The sequence below is a fragment of the Bombus pascuorum genome, chromosome 1 (assembly GCF_905332965.1).
Source record: "Bombus pascuorum chromosome 1, iyBomPasc1.1, whole genome shotgun sequence".
In the NCBI taxonomy this organism is placed as follows: domain Eukaryota; kingdom Metazoa; phylum Arthropoda; class Insecta; order Hymenoptera; family Apidae; genus Bombus; species Bombus pascuorum.
The window spans coordinates 14,165,387-14,185,228 of NC_083488.1; the positions used below are offsets into that span (position 1 = coordinate 14,165,387).

At 33.5% G+C, this 19,842-nt stretch overlaps 1 protein-coding gene across 2 annotated transcripts; it reads right to left on the reverse strand.

Moving 5' to 3' along the window:
- Positions 1 to 10,433: 10,433 nt before the first annotated feature.
- On the reverse strand, positions 10,434 to 18,170 carry LOC132905656 (elongation of very long chain fatty acids protein AAEL008004-like). Of its 2 annotated transcripts, XM_060957181.1 has the most exons (5): positions 18,072 to 18,152; positions 17,946 to 17,983; positions 12,688 to 12,939; positions 12,323 to 12,566; positions 10,434 to 11,487 (listed from the first exon to the last, which is right to left on the reverse strand). In XM_060957181.1, the coding sequence occupies exons 3-5, from the start codon at positions 12,937 to 12,939 to the stop codon at positions 11,021 to 11,023; spliced, it is 963 nt and encodes a 320-aa protein (XP_060813164.1). In that variant the 5' UTR covers positions 17,946 to 17,983; positions 18,072 to 18,152; the 3' UTR covers positions 10,434 to 11,020. The 2 variants fall into 2 exon arrangements, with proteins under 2 accessions (XP_060813164.1, XP_060813154.1); XM_060957171.1 differs by having other exon boundaries at positions 17,946 to 18,170.
- Between the last annotated feature and the right edge of the window lie 1,672 nt (positions 18,171 to 19,842).

The window sequence follows — 19,842 nt, forward strand, 5'->3', positions numbered from 1 at the left end:
AAAGTTAGAAGTTCTTACAAGAAGGCGGTGTGAAACTTATATCCTTATATAATTTAGAATAATTACTATGCGCAAAAGTACAGTTAAAAAAGCTATGATTAATGAAATTGGAAAATGTATGAGGTTACCTAACCTTATCCAAGTGCTTTTTGATCTTTATAATTAAGTGATCATATTTGTAAATTATTTATATGTCTCTGGTTTGCCCTCATTAATATTTTACGTTCGTTTCATTCACACCATTGTATTTTAAGTGTAGATAATAGTGAATTGAAATTTCAAATTAATCATACGTATTTTCATTTTATTCTTGAGGAGGAATTAAATAGATATTGTCAATATTGGTGCAATAACGTGCAACAATATTAAATATTTATATTATTATAATATTATTATTATAAGCATATTATTATAAGCATTAATGAGTTGTATATAATTTAAATCAATAATATTTGATTTAATAATAATGTCGAAATAATTCGTACTATCTTTATTAAATTAAACGAATAAATGCGATATACATATACATATGCATTATTATTAATCAGTATAAATTATCATATTGGCATCATCATGGTTTATACATTTTTGTCTTTCGTTGTTATTGCAGAATTTAAGACTTCGGCCGTGGTCTCTACGGGCTCGGATTACTCGTGTGCTCGTTAAAAATTAATATTCATCACGATAATGAAGTATTGTAGAAGTTTTTACTAACGGTAATGTCAACGAACAAGTAATGGAGATGAAATAATGTAACAATCCTGACGATGAAAACATCGGCGCAGAATATTTCAAACCATTTTAGATCCTTTCGGTAGATGTAGGTCAAAATTGTTATCCCCGCCGCTCGAAATTCACGGCGAAAATTACTATGAAATCCGAGAACCAATTTCTTTCAGTAACAATTTCCAATGAAATATTCAAATATAATGTTAAAGCAAACATCTAAGTATAATTCACGTTTTCGAGCATGCATTTGGGATAATTATACATAGATATCTACAGCATATTGTATAAGTTGACAATTATAATTTAAGTACAATGACAAATAAGAGTGTTAAGCATAATCAGTAGATATAGATATTTATAGATATATATAGATTATTATAAATTAGATAGATATATAGATATATAGATATTTATAGATTATAGATATTTATTTAGATTCATATCTTTACAAACATAATTAAAAAATGGAACCTTAGTAGAGATATATTTTACCTATAAAATATTATAACGAATACTATACTTTGGTATTTTCTCATCTACAAATTATTCATAAATACATAGCAATTCACAGTTTAATGATTAGCATAGTCAACAAAGCATAGATATTGTAATTGATGTGACTATAGATAAACAAATAAGAAGAAGAGGAAGAAAATTTCTGTTTTGTTGTTAGATTCACCTCTGTTAAATTTACTATTTATATATTCTTGAAATAATTTGTGCATGGAAGACCTAAAAAATTTCTATGTATCGCTCAATGAAAATGTACAGCATTAAACCTTCTAGATGCGAGTAAGATAAAATTGTACGACGTTTGTTTGTTAGCCGATCGAGGCAGAAAAGAATAAGCAAGTGGACCAGGATATGAGTAACTCTGACTAACAGAAAAAAGAACAGAAAGTATAATGCTGTGTAATGCCTTGCGGGATGTTATGTAATGGTTATCCCAGTCTTGACGATCGGGGAAAGTGATTCTTACCTGGCTTGCACAGTCACAAGATGCTTGCAAATAACTCTCAAAAGACGGTACTTCTCCGGTTCAGACAGTTATATGATATTCGCATTTTGACTTTTTCTTATTATTTTGAAAGATTCAAGAGAAACATATTTTTTTTACATATTCTGCTATTTATCTAGGTGCTTCTTATATTTTAATATCTCTTACATTGGATTACAATCCGCAAATTATTAATTCTCTAAATTGAAATAAAATTTAAATTCAATTCTCATTTTTCTCAATTCAAATTCTCATTTTTTTAAATAGAAAATTTGATACATCTAGAAAGAGAATAGGATCAAGCGCAGAAAGAACAAGATTCTGTTCCTTCTAATCAGCTGGTTTAGATTAGGTCCTTTTTCTGGCAGTAGAAGATACATTGATCACTGTTTCCGATGATGAATAATGTAGAAAATGTAATTGCTAACACTATCTAATTAAATTATCATCAGGTGATATTTCGCATATTATAACTGGTTACTTTTTATATAATTGTTTATCGACTTTACTTTGCATAAATAATTTATTTGCTCATAGTGCGTAAAAAGAGGTTATTCTGTGCGTAAGAAAAGTGTAAAAGTCGTTCATTATAAATTTGTATAAAGCTAAAAGTGTTTTTTTTAATTCGAACAGTATTAGGCGATAGCGCAATAGAAATAAAACATAACCATCCCGAAATTATACGAAAGAGCAGTTAATATGATAAAGCAATAACGATAATTTTACAACAACGGTTCAAGATTCTTCGCCAATCGTTCTCATCTGTCGTTATTACTTTGATCATTTGTTACGAAATTCCAGTTGCAATAATAATTGAATTTTACCCATTCGAGTCTATTTTGTCCACTGATTGTGAACGTTAATTTATCCATTCATTTTTAGTTCTTAAAATCTGTGCTTCGAAGAACAGCAAACATTCCTGGTTGATTTTCCAGGAAGCTGTTTAACAGATCTTTGATAAACATGCATTTGCAAAGACATACAATGACGCTAGTTCATAAAATAAAATCTTTTTGTTTGCCGAAAAAGGTAAACGAAGGAACTACGCATTAATATGTTTTCACATCGTTTAACGATGAATGAAATTCAGTAGTTATAATAGTTATTTTTCATTTGTGAAAGAGTGAATATTTTGGACAAAATATGTGTACGTTGTCTGAGAAACGCATGCATATAGTATCGATTATGCAAAACTCGAAATATATCATTATATATTGTTAAAGTTTCACGGCAAAATGATTTTAGATGAAAATATTATACATGAAATGCCTAATTTTTAATGGTAACATCAAATGGTTGTAATTTTTTCTAACAAAACCTTATTAAAACAGAAGAGAATTGAAATAAGCTTCAATTTTCACACTGTTTGGCAATATTGTTGCAGCCTTGATACTTTGAGTAGATACTCTAGTAACCGTAAAAAACTAAATTACTATGATTCATTCTGATAAGTAAACTATACGAAAGCAAGGTTAAGAACGTAAATAAAAAATAATAATTCCATCTGATAGAAGCAAGTTCAGGGCTTTAGAATGACATATAATACATTTGTAAATACGTAAAAATATTTAGAAACGCTTTAGAAAATTGGCGTTATAAAACCGCGCATTTCATATGTAACGGCCATTAACTTAACTTATTCAGAGTCTTGAGACTTTCACAGCTTCGATTGTCGCTATTCACATTGTTACACTTATTGATAGCGCTTATATAATTATCACTACTTCGGCTGCGGAGTTGGTATTCAAAGTTCCCCAACCAAAGTTTCCTCTTCTTTTTTATCTCCGACTTCGACTTTGATTCTGACACCGACCTCGACTCCATTTATGATACATTATTAACATACTAATTATATGTATGTATACTTACATACCACTGTTTTGCTCTGATAATGGAACAACTAAAAAAATTTAAACTTTAGAAAAGAGACGCTTTAAAATTTAGAAAGAAATTTTCGTGTGCCGTTTCAACGACATTATAAGCCTAACTTAACGCAAGATGTGCTACTATTTGTGAAAGCAGCACAATCTGTCATTTGTAATGTCACAAAACAATTGAAGATTTAACTAACTCCAATATTGCACTGAAACTAAGGTCAGGTTGCTAGCGGCTTAGTTAATAATATAATAATTTTGTCCTTTGACGCAAAGCAAATTGAATTATAGATATAACATTTTACACGATAAAAGTAGAAATATACTGTAAACTTTGTATGCAATAAGAGCAAATTTGAAAATTGTTAAGTTGTGCCACTATCAAGGCAAAGCGGAGGTATGTAATAGGTTTGACAAACAGTGATACTAATTTACGCACTATAAAAGACAAAATTTATATTGTGATGATTACATGCAAAGAAGGTAGAGGCTATTTCTTGAAATTGATATATTCGATTTCTTTATTAAGGATGTGAATATCGCTACAATTGCAATACATATTTCTACTCCTACAAAACAAATTACAACTCAAATTTTGCTCTAACACGCTCCAGAAATCACGCTTTTCCCTCCCTAATAAAAAAACGATGAAGTTTAATATTTATAGTACTGTTTCGTAGAATACAAAGATTTCAAGGCAACTACAATTTTATACGAGGATTTCCTATATTTTGTACTTTTTAACCTTGATACAAATGCAGTATTTATAATATATAAATAATTTTATTACAACTTTCAATTATTTCGAGCATATTTTTCAACTTCCGCTCCAACTCCAGTGATTGGACTCCAACTCTAACCTCACAACCCTGAGTGTTTGAGACATGCGGGAAAGAAACGCGTTTAGATGGTAAAGAATTCTAAAAGATAATTTCATTAGGGTCTCACACTAATAGTGCACCAGCGTGTATTGTACTTTCGAGTCGATGTTCTGAATTTCCTCTCGACGACTTTTCTGTCTCAGCTGTTCTACCTCGTTCGTGGTGTACGTGTGATCTACATGCGACTAATTATGATGATAGTCTTTTTCCTAGTACGATGACACATCGTAAAATAACACTTAGTATCAAATAAATATTATTCTACCATAATATTTCCACAAACAATGAATTTGTAACGCAGAAAATCGAACAAATTAAATTGTACACGAGGAAATAACATTATCTGCGCTTTTTCTGAATTTATATTAAACGATAATAACTATTACAGACGCATAAATTAATTGAACGCTCAACTGAATCTCATTGAACTGTAAAATTTATTAAAATTTCAACACTAATTATCTATTGACGCATTAACTGTTCATTGTTCATTGTATATCAACATAGAATTTCCTACCTCGTCTTCTATGATACATTTATTAAAACACACATATTTGGATATATCAATGTTATTACTTTGTAACTTTCGTAGCTGACTTCTGTTTTTTCTGCTTCTCTTACACACTATCATTTTAATGCGTACTACTTTAAAATAATGTCATGCATTTTCTTTCGTTATTACGAACCGTTTTAAAGTTTATCTTTCGATTAATCGCTTTCGGGTTAGTCATAGGATTGCAATAATATATTAATTGTAGAAAAAATATTGGCGACACCTTATGTCGATATTTCAATTATGGATCGATTGGGCTTCAAAGATGCTTATTATAAAAACGATGTTAAAGGATAATTACGAAATACATAATTATTAAGTTGATAAGATATTATCTGTTGTTAGCAAGTATGTTAACATATTAAAATCGTAGTACATGTAAATTTTTTCGTGAAAGCATTGGAAACGCGTAAAAGAATTATTGCAACATCTTTATCAGCGACGTATACATATAATTGGTTTTGTGTTGTATCGTATTGTGTATGCGGAAAAATTTGAATAAAAGGTAATGAGTTGTATTACGAAACTTGAAATCGGGGAAGTGACGTAAATCATAATTGCGTTGTTCGATTCGTTAATTAAGTTTACTGATCTTTGATTTGATCGAACAGACGCGACAATTTATTCGCTTCGTCGTTTATTTTTAATGGAACTTCACCAGTAAATGGATATATACATAATATATGCGTTTTAGTTTTGCTTCCGTCGCCATGCACACGTTTTAAAGTGTCCACTGTGTGGTGTTATATATCACAGGTTCAAATTTATACATAGTCATGCAGATTGGGAAAATGCGTTCGACCATTCGTTTACTTTCGTAATGTTATCCATGATTTTCACAATCGTTGTGCTATTATTATTAAGTATAAAAATGTTTGCTTGTTAATTGCTTGACGTTTTCAATTGGAACGCAAGATTATTTTTCTTTTCGAAACAAATATTAATCAAATTTGAAAGCAGAATAATATACAGCAATTCATGAAAGTATTTGAATATATTTTTAGAGTCTGAAACAAATACATATGTAAAAGTTACGAGATATTTATTGTATATTATATTATATGGTATTATAATATAATCTTCATAATGACTATAAAACTGTTTAAGTGATATTATCCGCTATATTAATAAATTTCCATATTTAATAAGTCAACCTTTAGACTCTAATAATTTTATGTTTAATACAATCATTCTGACTATGTATATCTATCAACGTTTTTTCAAATGTATATGTTCGCAATAAATGTGTGCTTTATATTACATTTTCAGATCGATCCTAAATTTTATTATTATAATCATGATGAGTTGTGTTGAACGACTATATGATTATAATAGTCGAAATTTTGAATGTTAAAAATAATCAAATACTTTTGCAAGTTACCTAACCCTAACCCTAACGCTAAACCTAACCCTAACCGTATGCGAGTTAGTTATAAAAGTGCGTCGTGATCTTTGGTCCAATAATTTGAATACTATAACTGCATTGCTTGATTTATTTGACGTACCTTTGATACCATATTAATCGCTATAATTATTTTTCAGTTACTAATTGCTTAAAATTTCGTATCAAACGATATGATAATTTTTCTCTTCAAACCTTCAAATCAATTCATATTAATCGAATTTGAAGATAAAATAATGTATATGAATTACTTGTAAACGCAGATCGTACTTCCTGCTCGAATAATTTGAATATTATAAAAGTATTTTTGCGTTGCTTGATGTATCTAGCATATCTTTGGTATAACATTTGTCGATTCATCGATGATGATTAATTCCTTGGGACCTTCGATTATAAATTATAAATTCTTGTTTCGCGCTAGTCGGACGCAACCTATCGTAATCGCCGGTAAAAGTATGATATATCTGTCGTAATATATTAGCATGTATAGCACATGCATTTGTGATGTATATGCAGTTTATACGGTGTCTCCATTATGAGATGTGGCTCATGACTTTCACCCGTCGTCACTTTCACCGATGAAAATTAGTACTACTTGGTTTATTCGCTCTCGAAACTAGCAACTAGATCGTCTTTACTGTGGATGATAGGCATCGCGTGAAACACTTCCTCTTTGAATTTAGCGTGTATATATAATCACGAACTTAGTTTTGTTCTTGAAGACTAGTATTAGCAAGCACACGCGCATGCGCATGTTATGATTTATATAATTTGAATAGTATTTTTAATACACTAGTATTAATAGTCATTGCCAGAACAAAATTAGAATTTGAATTTCAGCTTTTAGAAAAGTGTAGGAAATGATATTTGAAAATTTGATTCTATCTTGTAAATTCTTTATGCTCTTAAGTTCTTTAATACTATCTTATGTCAAGTTGATAAGTAAAAGATCGAAATTATACACTGAGGTGGTTAAAGTAGAAATCGCGTGTCGTTAAAGTAGGAATTTTATATTAGGACACAGACGAGTTACAGACATTGACTAGTCAGTGATGAAAAAGTACAATCTCACACATGATGTGTGCAATCTCTCACAGATGGTCACATCTTGTACCATTGATTAAGAATGGATACTTGTCTGTATCTGGATCATTGATTACCGATGATGTATGGAATAGACGTGACATCAATGCTTTTTTGTATTTCGGAAGTCACTCCCATACCATTTTCGTATCGTATGCAAAGTTACCGATTCAGTATAGTAGTGGTCTAAGTTGAAACTAAATTTTCCTATGAAATTACAAGTAAGGTATAAAACAACATTTTGCATATGAAGCATAGAACTCTACACCTCTGCAATATTTATTTGCTCAATTGTACTCCTTCAATCGTATTATATATGATATAACAGATTGAAATGATGATTCCGTGCAAAACCTTTTGTATTGTTATATTCTTAATGTTTTCCAATTTTAATGCGATCCAATTACTGAAATTTTCGGAGATTTTTGCAATTATTAATTTGATAATACGATTTTCTTCCACTCATATTTACGAAAGTTTAAGTTTCTTAGACAATAATTTTTTAAATGCAAAATTTGATTTCTATTATCCGAATATTACTAATTAATTTTTATATTATATCCCATTTTCTAACGAAAACATTTTTGAAAATTAAAAGGAATATTTTATTGTTTGAAATTAATTTTATGATTTATCAAGTTTTCGCGCATAATTTACATGAAACTTAATACTAGAATCAACTATATACCAATGTATTAAATCTTATGTTATATGATAATCTGTTTCGCAATCTTTTAATAAACTCTACGAATGATACACATGATCGATCGCAGCATCACGATTGTTTTAGTCTTCTATGTCAATCGATTACCATGCGATAATAAATTCTAAATGAAACTCATAAAAATTCAATATACTACATGTGTAAAAAAATTTAAGGGTTGACTTTTAAAGCTACAGGAAGGTGAAAATAAACAATAAAAAGATTGCGTTTTCGGTTTTGTTCTTTGGTTATTGACCAAGCCATATTGACCATATTGATATTAGCTGAAATGTCCCTGTGCGCGAACAAGCCTTACACGAACGAAAGTAGATGAGCCTAAACAGCGGAATGTACAGGAATCCTTAAATAGAACGATATATGGACAGTAGCTTACCTCATACAAGTCGTAGAAAAGAACATTAATAAATAAATTAATAAATAATAGAAAAAAATAATAATAACAAAACGTCGCGCAGAATCGTTTACGTTTTCTGTTTCTAATCTTCTTTTCTCTGACTTGTACGAAGTAAGCTGTTGCCCATTCTTCTTTTAGCTTCAAGAATCACCTCTTAAATATTTTTACAGCTGTATCTGAACATCCTTTAAATCATATAAATAGGTTATATAAAATCTATATAAAAATGATAATACTTTTCCAAATTTTTAAGCATAATATGTCTTAGTCAAAGAGGTGTAGGATACAAATATATTATTCACCATGTATAGTTCCTTTATAAATATTTAAAACGAACAAAGCCAAGACAGAAGTCATTTTCATTGAAACTACTGATTTTATTTGCAATAGCATTCCCGCTGTAGCAATGCCCCGCTAACTAAACTAAAGGCGAAGAGTTTGGTAAGAAGAGTAGGATGATCGACAGTGTCGGAGTCTGTATGAAGTTCGATGTAAATTGCATCAATCCGCAAGTCACGTTCTAAACAATTAATTCTAGATTTTATTTGAAGTAACGATAAGGGCACGAACAGAGAAATAAATTTGTTCATTAAAAATCACACAATTTAATCATAAAATAAATACATCTCTTATTTGTTACTATTAATCTGTATTGTATAAATTTACTTATTCTATGCATTGAATATGTATCCACTTCGTATTATTCAATCGACTTCTCTCGAATCGCTTTTTTTCTTTTATAAACGGATAGTGAAGAACGCTTGTGTATAGATTCTTATTAGAAATTGGTTGTAAACGGATATACGTGTCGGCCGGTAACTATCACAGTAAACTTTTAAGGGAAAAGATATCAAATTATAAAGAAATTAGCAATGTGTGCCAACACTCACATTCTAATGTTCTCAATCTATAACTCGCGCTTGTTGTAAAAGCCGATGGCACAGAATACTTAATAACTAAAACAAGCTAACTATATTTGAAAAAGCAGGTAATCAAAAGCGAGATACGATATCATGCAATTTCAACTGTTCGTTCGACTGTTGATCACAAAGTTCCTAATGCCAAAATAGCGCTTCTTTTCCAAGATACATTTTTCTCGAAAGATCTACAAAATTTAGTCAAAACAACATTCGTTGAATACATTTGAAAACAACAAAAAACGATTCGATCCTATTTGTCGATTGCTCGCGAGCAATACTTAGTTCTGAGGCTAATTTGCATTCGCGATAGAACGCATAGTTCTAATGACACAGGAACTCCATGAGCGATATTTTACCGTCCGTTAACGCTGCAGTCATATGTCTGCTTCTGTTGTTCTTTATAGCAAAACAAGAAAAGACATTTGATCACAGCAAGTTCACGCGGTAAAATGTCGCTCGTGTCACTCGTGTGCCGCCGAGTGACTAAGATCTACAATGAATCACGGAGAAAATAGAACGTAGAAGTTAATTAGTTAGATGAATTGAGCAATAAGAACGTTGCTGAATCGCAACGAAGTCCGTAACGTTCGTTACGACTAGATCGGCGTTGCCGGTTTCACATCATGAGCTACACATCGTGATACGCGTATGAGATACACTCCCGAGAATAAAATATACAGTCTCGTTTGTGCTTATGGATCATCTGCGTCGATCCTTCTTTGATCTGCTAATTTTGTACGAAAAGTATCTTTAGCGGCCGACGTTCTCGGGATTCACGAAATCAGTATCGCGATATTGTATCTCTTCCAATATGTCTTCTAATCTATCTCTCCAAACTCTTCCAAAACAATCTCTTCTAATCCATTGTGTTAACGCTTCCATTGGTATATATGGTATATTTAGTATGTCTCATACGATACACGTATCGCCGTGTGAAACCGGTCTTGGTTTCCCTGCCATGTTGTTGACACTCCAGACACAAAGTAATCTCTGTTCCGAATTTACAAAGTTTCACGACAGACGATAAGAGCTTAGAAAGAAAAATTTGGCAATTTCTCGTAACCCTAGCTTGATGACAGTTAGGTGTAGCGGAGTATCGTCGTCATTCTGTCTCATACATTCCCCGATACGTATCATACATATGTACGTTCACATAGAATCACACAAATCGTAGAATCACACAATTTACACACGCGACACAGAATACACACAGGAAGCGAGCTAGTGTTCGTAATATATTCAAACGCATCCTTATCCGCGCAGAAGGTAATAAGTGAGTTACTTGGTGAATCCGAAAAATTAGATATCGAAAATCGAACGTTTTCAATCATCTTTCTATATTCTTTGGCGAGATATTCTCGATATTGTACGACGATAAAATCTGCCCGTTTATGTTATATCGATGGATTCGTTGAATACAAATTCATATTCACATAATGAGATTCAGACTAATGGCTAGCATTTTATTTTTGGAAACCGCGGTTGTCGATAAACACGCGGTTTCTGAGGCCACTGTCCGAGATGTAACCGGTTGCCATTTTGTATTCGTTCGCGTATATTTTACCGTTCTCGTTTACGTCGTTCTGCTGTTTCTTCTCGTTCTGGCTCTCCGTTTCCTTCTTCGTTAACGCGTTGGGAGATTTTTTCTTCCCGTATGACTGATTGTAGAAGTTGCGGAACAGGAAGTAAAACATGACGCCGTGCAGCCCGATCCACCAGACAAACACCTTCGGGTAATTGCAGTCGATAAAGAGAAGTTGGAAAGCGTGGAGTACCACCAGGATGAATTGGACCATCTGTAGCGCAGTCAGGTACTTCTTCCACCAGAGATACGGCTGTATCTTCGGTCCGAGAGCAGCCAAAAAGTAGTATGAGTACATCACAATATGCACAAATGTGTTTAGCATGCCAAAGAACGAGCCATGACCGCCTGTAAATGAAAGTTGATCGTGTTACGATTATCTCCTAATAAAGTTTCGAATTTTAACGACGTTGAAAAACTTCTAAGCCGTTAGACTAATAGGTATTACGTCTATTTTTGACCTGCAAGTTACACAGGGCTAAGAACCAACTGGTTATTGATACAGTTTTTATATTTGTATAGCCAGGTATCGAATCAAAGCTGTTGCACGTTACGTATTACGGGGAATGAACGATGGGAGATAGTGAAAGTTTTATTTTTCGATCCCGTGTTATTCGTTAATAATATTATGAAAAATATAGAAGATCTTTAGAAATCCATAAGGGAAGTCTTATGTCAAATTTTGACCTGATTAATTTTTTAAATTCAGGTCTTCCGTTTTCCACCTTTCAAAATTTAACGGGCATTTTACTTTAACCCTTTGACAATGTAAAACAATGTAATACAATGTAAACCGGACCGACGAATTCACTACGAACAATTTAGAAAAGTAATTACACTGAAGATATTTTCTGATTTTCTGGCATCAGATACAACAATATATATAGCATAATTTCAACCTTTTGTAAAAAATACATCTCTTTCAAACCATACCGTTATGGGGTTAAAGCTTCTTTGTTCCAAGTTCAGCTTAAAATCACAGATTACATATTTACCACTTGCTGATATCTAAGAAAATCACTATCTTAGACGGAATGTTTCACGATCATCGTGGATGAATAAGTGTTTATAACAGGCATGACGTGATGAGACTTTACTGCCGTGCAAAATCTGTTATGAGGTATTGGTGATCGTTCGATTATATGTATTTATGTATATGTGTGCAAAGTAGGAGAATACTTACCAGGAGTGAATTTGACACCAAACCAAACCGATATTGGCATGCACCCATGATGGATCACGTGCAATATTGAAATATGATTGTTCTTCTTTCTCAATACAAACAATATTGTGTCAAAGAATTCGGTGAATTTTGAAAAGTAGTACCACCAACAGCCATGTGCCATTCGTATTGCCAGCGGGTCGTCCGAATAGTCTACTGGTTGACAACGGAACGAATAGTAACCTCCCCATCCAGATACTAAGGACTGCACCGAATAAACGATGCATTACAACGAGTTTCAAAAAACTTGTTAGTTTTCCATAACATTTTTAAAATAATTTAGCTATAAAGATAAATTATAGATATTTTCTGACCGATTCACATACCTCGTAAAACAACCACGTGGATAACATCACTTGGAAGAGATTATAGAATAGCATGACCTTCCTGAGATTGAAAGGTTTGCGATTTTCCATGAGCTTAGGACCTAGAACCTTGACAAAGTAGGCGTAAAATATGCAGATGAAAATGGTCGGGAATGGACTGCTCATCATTGGCCAATTATTGACCCTTGGGTCGCTTTTATTGTCCATTAAGTCTCGGTAGCCATCGTATATCGCTCTTACAAGTTGTGCCATCTGAAAATCATGTTTTTATATAATATAAATAGAAATTATAAATAGAAATTCACGTTCTTACTGTTTGTGTATCGCGCTCATTGCCAGTGATGCGAAACAGTTTTGTTCATCACGAAAAACATAACTCAATGGTTCAACAAACCGATCAGAGATATGATTGGAATCACTTCTACACAATTTCTATCGAGTGGTGCGTTCGACGAAATCGACTTGCGTTTCGAACAAACAAACTGTTCACGATTTGCGATTCGACGATCGTCCAACGCAGACGGCGATTTGAGAATCTATGGATCGATGTTGACAGCGTGACTAAAAGTTAGAGCCGACTTGTGCTTTCACTGTTGTGAGATTTCCTCGAACGTACTACACCCGCGAGAGCAGGAACGCGAACAATGTTGGAACGGCGCGGCGCCAGGAATTCTTTGTTGAAAACACGATCAACGAAATCACATCTCGTCACGCGAAAGGCAAACGCAACGCACGTTTATCTCGAGGCACGCGCGAAACATTTTGTCATGCGTCGCATGTGATAGCGCTCATTGTGAAAAAGTCATTCCTTAATAAGGTTAAACCACGTGTTAACAGGTTACTGTTTGTCCTCCAACGATTCCAAACATTTTATAGAGTAATGTTATCGATGTAAGAAAGAAGTTGTGTATGTTGTTTGAATTTCTTTCTTCAGACGAATGCTAACAAACTCGAATCCTTTTTATTTTATAGTTTTAAAACGCGTCGAAATTAAAACAAGTCTCACAAGAATCTAAGCAGATTAGATTCTAAATATCGTGTCTTCTTCCTTGTGTTCAATAATATTTCAATATTTTAATATTCTTAACATCCTCGTGCCTATTCATCCAACCATACTATAAATTATACTGGAGTACCGGGTTCCTGTTCTCAATCGAATTTGATCTTGACAAATAAATATTGCTTCTAGTTCCGTGTATACTTTAAACTGGTAATGCTGATTAGAAATTTATCGTATTTTGCTAATTTGTGAGAATTAACGAATGTTAGGTCTAAAAGGTGTTTATATCTGATGATTTAGATGCAATTGGGAATATCAATTTTTGATATAGTGACTATAAATTAATTTTATTTATGATTTTTTTTGTAATTAAATGAATCAATTTGGACGACTGACTTATCTTTGTAATATCTTGTAATCTATAATCGTTTGTCGATCTTTTATATTAGCTTGTATCTTATATTATATTTATAATCACAACAATAGTAAAAATATCTCGATTGCATTTTCGTAATATTGTGTCAACGAAAGTAACTTTCTTCTTAATTCCATTATTTTACTCTAAAATCATGCGTCATTAGTTTCTCTAATACCACTAAACGGCTTCAACGTGTCCGCGGTTACACTCGTTTTCTTTCGAAGAATCTCGATCTTTTATGTCACGCCTAGTCCAAACAAGGACAATTTTTTACCCAGTCGACGTCAACGAGCTAAAATCGATTCGTTCGAAAGCGAAATAGCAATTATCACAGAGAAACAAAGCCAGGTATGAGAAAAGATAAGATAGATTTTCAGTTCAGTGATTCGATACAGTAAATATATATAATATAATATATATAATAAATATATATAATATATTATTCGATATAGTAAATATTTTCAAATTCGTGTATAAGGTTCATTATTGTCGCAGAGTTTTTTATCAAACAATTTTTCGTCTATTTAAATTGCAATTCCTAGACTGCAGATGTTCATGCATTTATGGAGAATCGAAAGGTGAAAAAGTACACATAACGTGTATCACGTGGAAAACTACTTAAAGTAACCAAAGTATAACGATCATTGCATTTAGTGGATGAAACATATTTTTGTTTAAGTTTCATTTCTTTAGCTATATGTATTTAGAAAAATTAAAATTTTTCATAAACATCCGCAGCCTAGCGATAACCAGTAGCGATTGTGAAAGCTTATTTTTGGCCGGTTCAAACTCCGAACGGGTGTTTGAACCAATTCTCATAATTGTTTTCTTTGATTCGTCTTTTCTAGCGAATTACTCGCGACACCGACGAAAAGTCGCGTGGCCGACTTTCAATGCAGTGGCTTGCGAAATTTAGAAAACTACGAGCAAATTGGGTTCCTCGAAGAACGTTTGTCTGTCGAAAAACGGTACGAAAGACACGCTTGTCCCAGCGTAGGTTTCGCAATCCGATCTGCACTGCTGTTCGAGTAGGCTTAGAAAGAGAAGTGACCTCATCGAACACTGCAACGCCCACTCACGATCCAAGTACTCTACTGTTTCCGCCACGGAAATATCCCAACCTATTGTCCGTTTCTAGTCGTTGAATCTTGTTGTTCTGTCTGCTCTTCACTAACCCATCCCTATGAACGTTTATTCGCTCGGAATTGATATTATTCGGCCATGTCTAGATTCATCGATGATTTAATATCTCCACGATTAAATGGAGATATCACGGTCAACTGAATTAAAATATTTCCGATTGATGATAGTAGCACTTGACAGTAGCACAGTTTCGTGGTTTGGTGCGTTAAAAGCAGTGCGTTGAAAGCAGTGCATTCGTTTTTCTATTTTCTACGTTGCGCAAAATACTTCATAGATCTACATAAAATAAATACTAAGCAGGCGAGCCGATACAAATATTTTTATTATTGTTTGCTGAATGTTGGACATTTTGATTAATGCCAAGTCAATGCATCAGTGTTCTTTGAAGACGAAACAATTTCTTAGCACATCAGAAGTAGCGTATATGACTACAATATCTACAAATAGTTATTAGTAACTGCGAGGCGGACTGGTATTAGGAAGTAAATCGTAAAAGTGACTGTAAAGTGCCACCAATGAGATCAAAGTTTAACGAGGAAGATCAAATTTCCCATAGAAAAATATCCACAGTAGCTCAAGGACGATTATAATTACCTTCTGTTCTTTCTTATTCATCAATGTCTTTTCTTGCTCTTACTTTACTATATTTGTTTACTTTTCTGATCCTGCTGTTGTTCTTGAACTTCTATATGCCAATCTCATTCTTCTTTCAATAAACAAAAGATCTTATAATATTTTAACAAGAACATCAGCATTAAACTTGAAACAAAAATTCACGTCTATTATCAATGATTTCGTTGTATTTTCTTCAAATTTGTTAATCTAATTCGTTATTTTTTACGGCTAGTTGCATAAAATACGAGTGGTATTAGAAATATTTGATTTCAATCGCAGTCGCTATATCGTGATAATTACTAACTTCATTGCACGTACGACTAATGTCGATAAAATACGAAGAACAAGAGGAAATTCTGTCCAATAAATAACCTGTGAATCGCGGCTTGATAATGTATGGAAAAGTGATTGAGGCAGTAAGTTCGTCTTAAGCCGAGGTTTTCCGTGGAATTAGTACTTTTTTATTTTTTTTTATTTTTTTTTTATTTTTTTTCAAGAAACGTGTAACGCACACGCAATTCAAATCAGCCAGGATCCTGAGTGGGTCATTATATATCGAAGACGCATTAAGAAACAGATTTGCAATGTAAAGTCTAGAATGTGGAAGTCTGACGAATGTGGTGTTGCGCGTTGCAATTGAAATCACTGTTCCCTTGACAATTCCCGCTTGTTAAGCACTGTTTGCTGCCGAGTCAGGTGCATCCTTCGCTCTTTATTTTAAGCCTTAAGCCTTAAGCGAAGAAAGTAACGAATGCAATGCCTTTGTTACGAGATAACGATAGCGTTCCAGCGCGTACAATTATCACGATTGCCCGCCAAATTCAGCGATCGATCGATCTATTGTCTGCGAGATAGTTAAGAAAACGTTAAATCTCTTTTTGTATTGATTAGCTGTTTAGTTAAAGAAACGTGTTGTTTTGAGAAGATGGAGATGCTAAGTGGAAATAATTATGACGTCTTGTGCGAGCATTAAGTGTGTATACAGACGGACGAAGTTCCAAAGTAGATTTTAAACAAATTTTATTCGTCTTGCGGCAGCTTACTTTCGCGGAAACACTGAAAATATCATCCTAACGGTCTTAGCCAGTTGCAACACAGCTGGTTCGAGAATAAAGTCGATCGACGAATATTTGAAAATCACGGTAAGAGCTTCTTGAAAGAGCTACTTGAACGAGGACTATTATCGAGCGGGTAGAATCGATTGATCGACTCGATAAAAGAAATTCCGTGAAATTCATAATTAAATAGTATGTTTTATAGAATAGAGGCTGGTCGCTTACAGTTGAGATAATTTTATTAAATCACACGGATGATTAAAATATTGCGAAAATGTAACTGTGATTCTAATTAAAGGTCTTTGCCATTGAGGCAAGTGGGCATTACCATGATTTGTCATGTTATATCTAATTTCTAGTTGAATTACGAACTTAATGATAACACCTAGCGGTAGTTATAATTTCCGTAATCTTAACATAATTGTTCTTCGTAATGAACGCCTTCGCGTGGACTCTCACTTGGGTTGATGATTTTCACACGCTACACAAAAACTGATGCCCTTTTTATACTCTAAGATTACTAAAATTTTTAAGTTATGGTTTATGAGATGTTAATGTCCTTCATCCCATATGACTAAAAGCACATATCTTGTGAAGTAAAAATTTTATATAATTTTTCGCCCGCTAGATCGCGATGAACAAAGCAAAATAAGATCGTTTATGGCAGTGACGAGCCCTGTCTAAATTTGGTTTAGCTGTTCCTCTGTTTCTCGCGTAAACGATCCCATATAAACGCAGCAATTTCTTCTGTAAACCTTGTCTGGCTCAGATCCGTCATGAAACGTTACAAATTTTCCGACGAGGAACATGTCTTTCGCGAAATATTTTGATCGTAAAACAAACGAAATATTCAACAATGACAATAAAATATATTCAGTCATGAATATTTAATATGTTCTATAACAGTACGATTCAATACAGATCGAAGCCAAATGTCGACAAAACCTTAACCGATCCTCTCCGGTATCTAATAACCGAGCTTTTATTTGAAATTCACACACGTCTGCAACCGAAATCTTTTACCTACCGTGATTTGATAACGAGCTGGCCCAATCTAGGAGGCAGCTAAATAAGAAAGAAACAACACCAATGTTTATGGTCTTCTTTCCGCGAACTAGATCGCGTCAAAATTATATCGAACCCAAAGTCTTACGAGATGCGAGTGCACAATTGCCTTAAAATGTAATATAACTCGATTCTCTAGGAGAGAACCTTCGTGTTTGACTACGTTCGAAGAAACTGAAGTTCCACGATGAAAACGGTGTTTTATATCGGCACATCCGTGTGTGCACGTTGGTTACCGTATGTGGGGTGGAACACCGATCCCACCAACTTCTGTAGGAGTCGACGCTTTTCTACCGCCTGTAGATGGTTCTCGACTGTTCAAGGGTCGTATAACCAGGGTGTACGTGTGCCTTGCAGGCTACGTATTCGAACCATGAGCGATCTGTCCTGTTTGGGGAATGTGACAGTGGTTTACGACAATTATACAATGGTCCACTCGTTTCCGAGGATCTACGCGCGTTGTTTGCCTTTGCACGCGCAGATTTAATAGGACGTCTACCAGGCTTAGACTACTAGGATTTTGATTGATCGTTCCATGTGAACGACCTTATTAAAGATTCACCACATGAACTTTTATATTCGTCATGTGTTTTAGTTGCTTTTGTGATACTCAAAGTACCTGTTTATCTACGCTACGTGTTTATCGTCTGTAACTGTTCGGGTTTGGATCAAGTTAAGATTCGCTGCAATCAGGATTGATATCAAAGCAATACGTACCAGTTATACCGTACAGCTCGACATCACGAATGTTAAAATGTCGAAACCGCTTTTATTTTTTCCTTATTTTTCTGCTTGTGCCGCTTAGTATTCTTCAGGTAGTCGAATGATGAATACTTAATGTGTAGTGTAGCCGGTGAGACGCCGTGATCGGTTAAATTCTCAATATCGGGACGGTATTTTTTTTTCTTCATTACTACCTTACTACTATATACTCTCTCAAATAGCGCTTAAGCAAGACTGATTACGCAATTGTACACAATATAAGCCTTCTCCGGACAAAGTTCTAACTTGAATTTTTGGTATTCGTTGTTTATGACGCAGTTTTCAGTGCGAGCAACAGTATCGACACAATAAAATATTCATACTACGCAATTAGTTAAGTACTACTGTTTTTCACTTTATGTTAATTATCGATTTATTTATATAATATGTATGGACGATCAAGTCTCCTACAACACGTTATTCCGAAAATACGATTTCAATATAACACGGTGCAAAAATTGCAATATGGTTTCACATAGCACTAATAAACTTGGACAAACTTCATACAACACAAGTGTTTCCATCAGGTTGGTTTTGTTTAACACGGCTCCGATGTGCTTAGCACGGAACGAATTAACTGTGTTCTAGGAGAACTTTACCGTACTCATTTGCATCAACATGTTATTTGGATTGTCGAATGCTATCTATCATTGTACACGACCGAGACGTAGTCTATTCATATGAGATGAGTCGAAAACAAAACATTTGTTTATATTATAATTAAATAAATAATTAGTTAACCGACTATGAAACTGGACGTAGCTGATTTTAAGGTATTTCGATGACAGTTCGATTTTTCGAAATTCAATATCTGAGAATAATCGTTATTGCCTACAGCAAAATAGCGGTGAAATATTAACAAAACGTCGAAAGTATTCTTAGAAGGCAATGGTCTTACAGAATTTCATATTGAATAATAAAATTTGAACAGTTGGAGTCTAGGAAATTAAAGAAATGTAATACTTTAAGATGGTCGCATTCCAGAGAAAAATCCACCTTGCAGAAGTGGGAATTCGTGTACAAAGTTGTTATAATCTATAAATAAAAGTATAATCAATTGTCAGGATACCTGTTTATTCTTAATTAATCTAACTTTT

Excerpts from the sequence above, each read along its gene's own strand:
- LOC132905656 (XM_060957171.1), bottom strand. The coding sequence starts at position 12,939 with ATGGCACAACTTGTAAGAGCGATATACGATGGCTACCGAGACTTAATG. Across the intron at positions 12,567-12,687 it reads CCACGTGGTTGTTTTACGAG|TCCTTAGTATCTGGATGGGG; the intron begins GTATGTGAATCG and ends TATTCGGTGCAG. Across the intron at positions 11,488-12,322 it reads TGGTGTCAAATTCACTCCTG|GCGGTCATGGCTCGTTCTTT; the intron begins GTAAGTATTCTC and ends TTTCATTTACAG.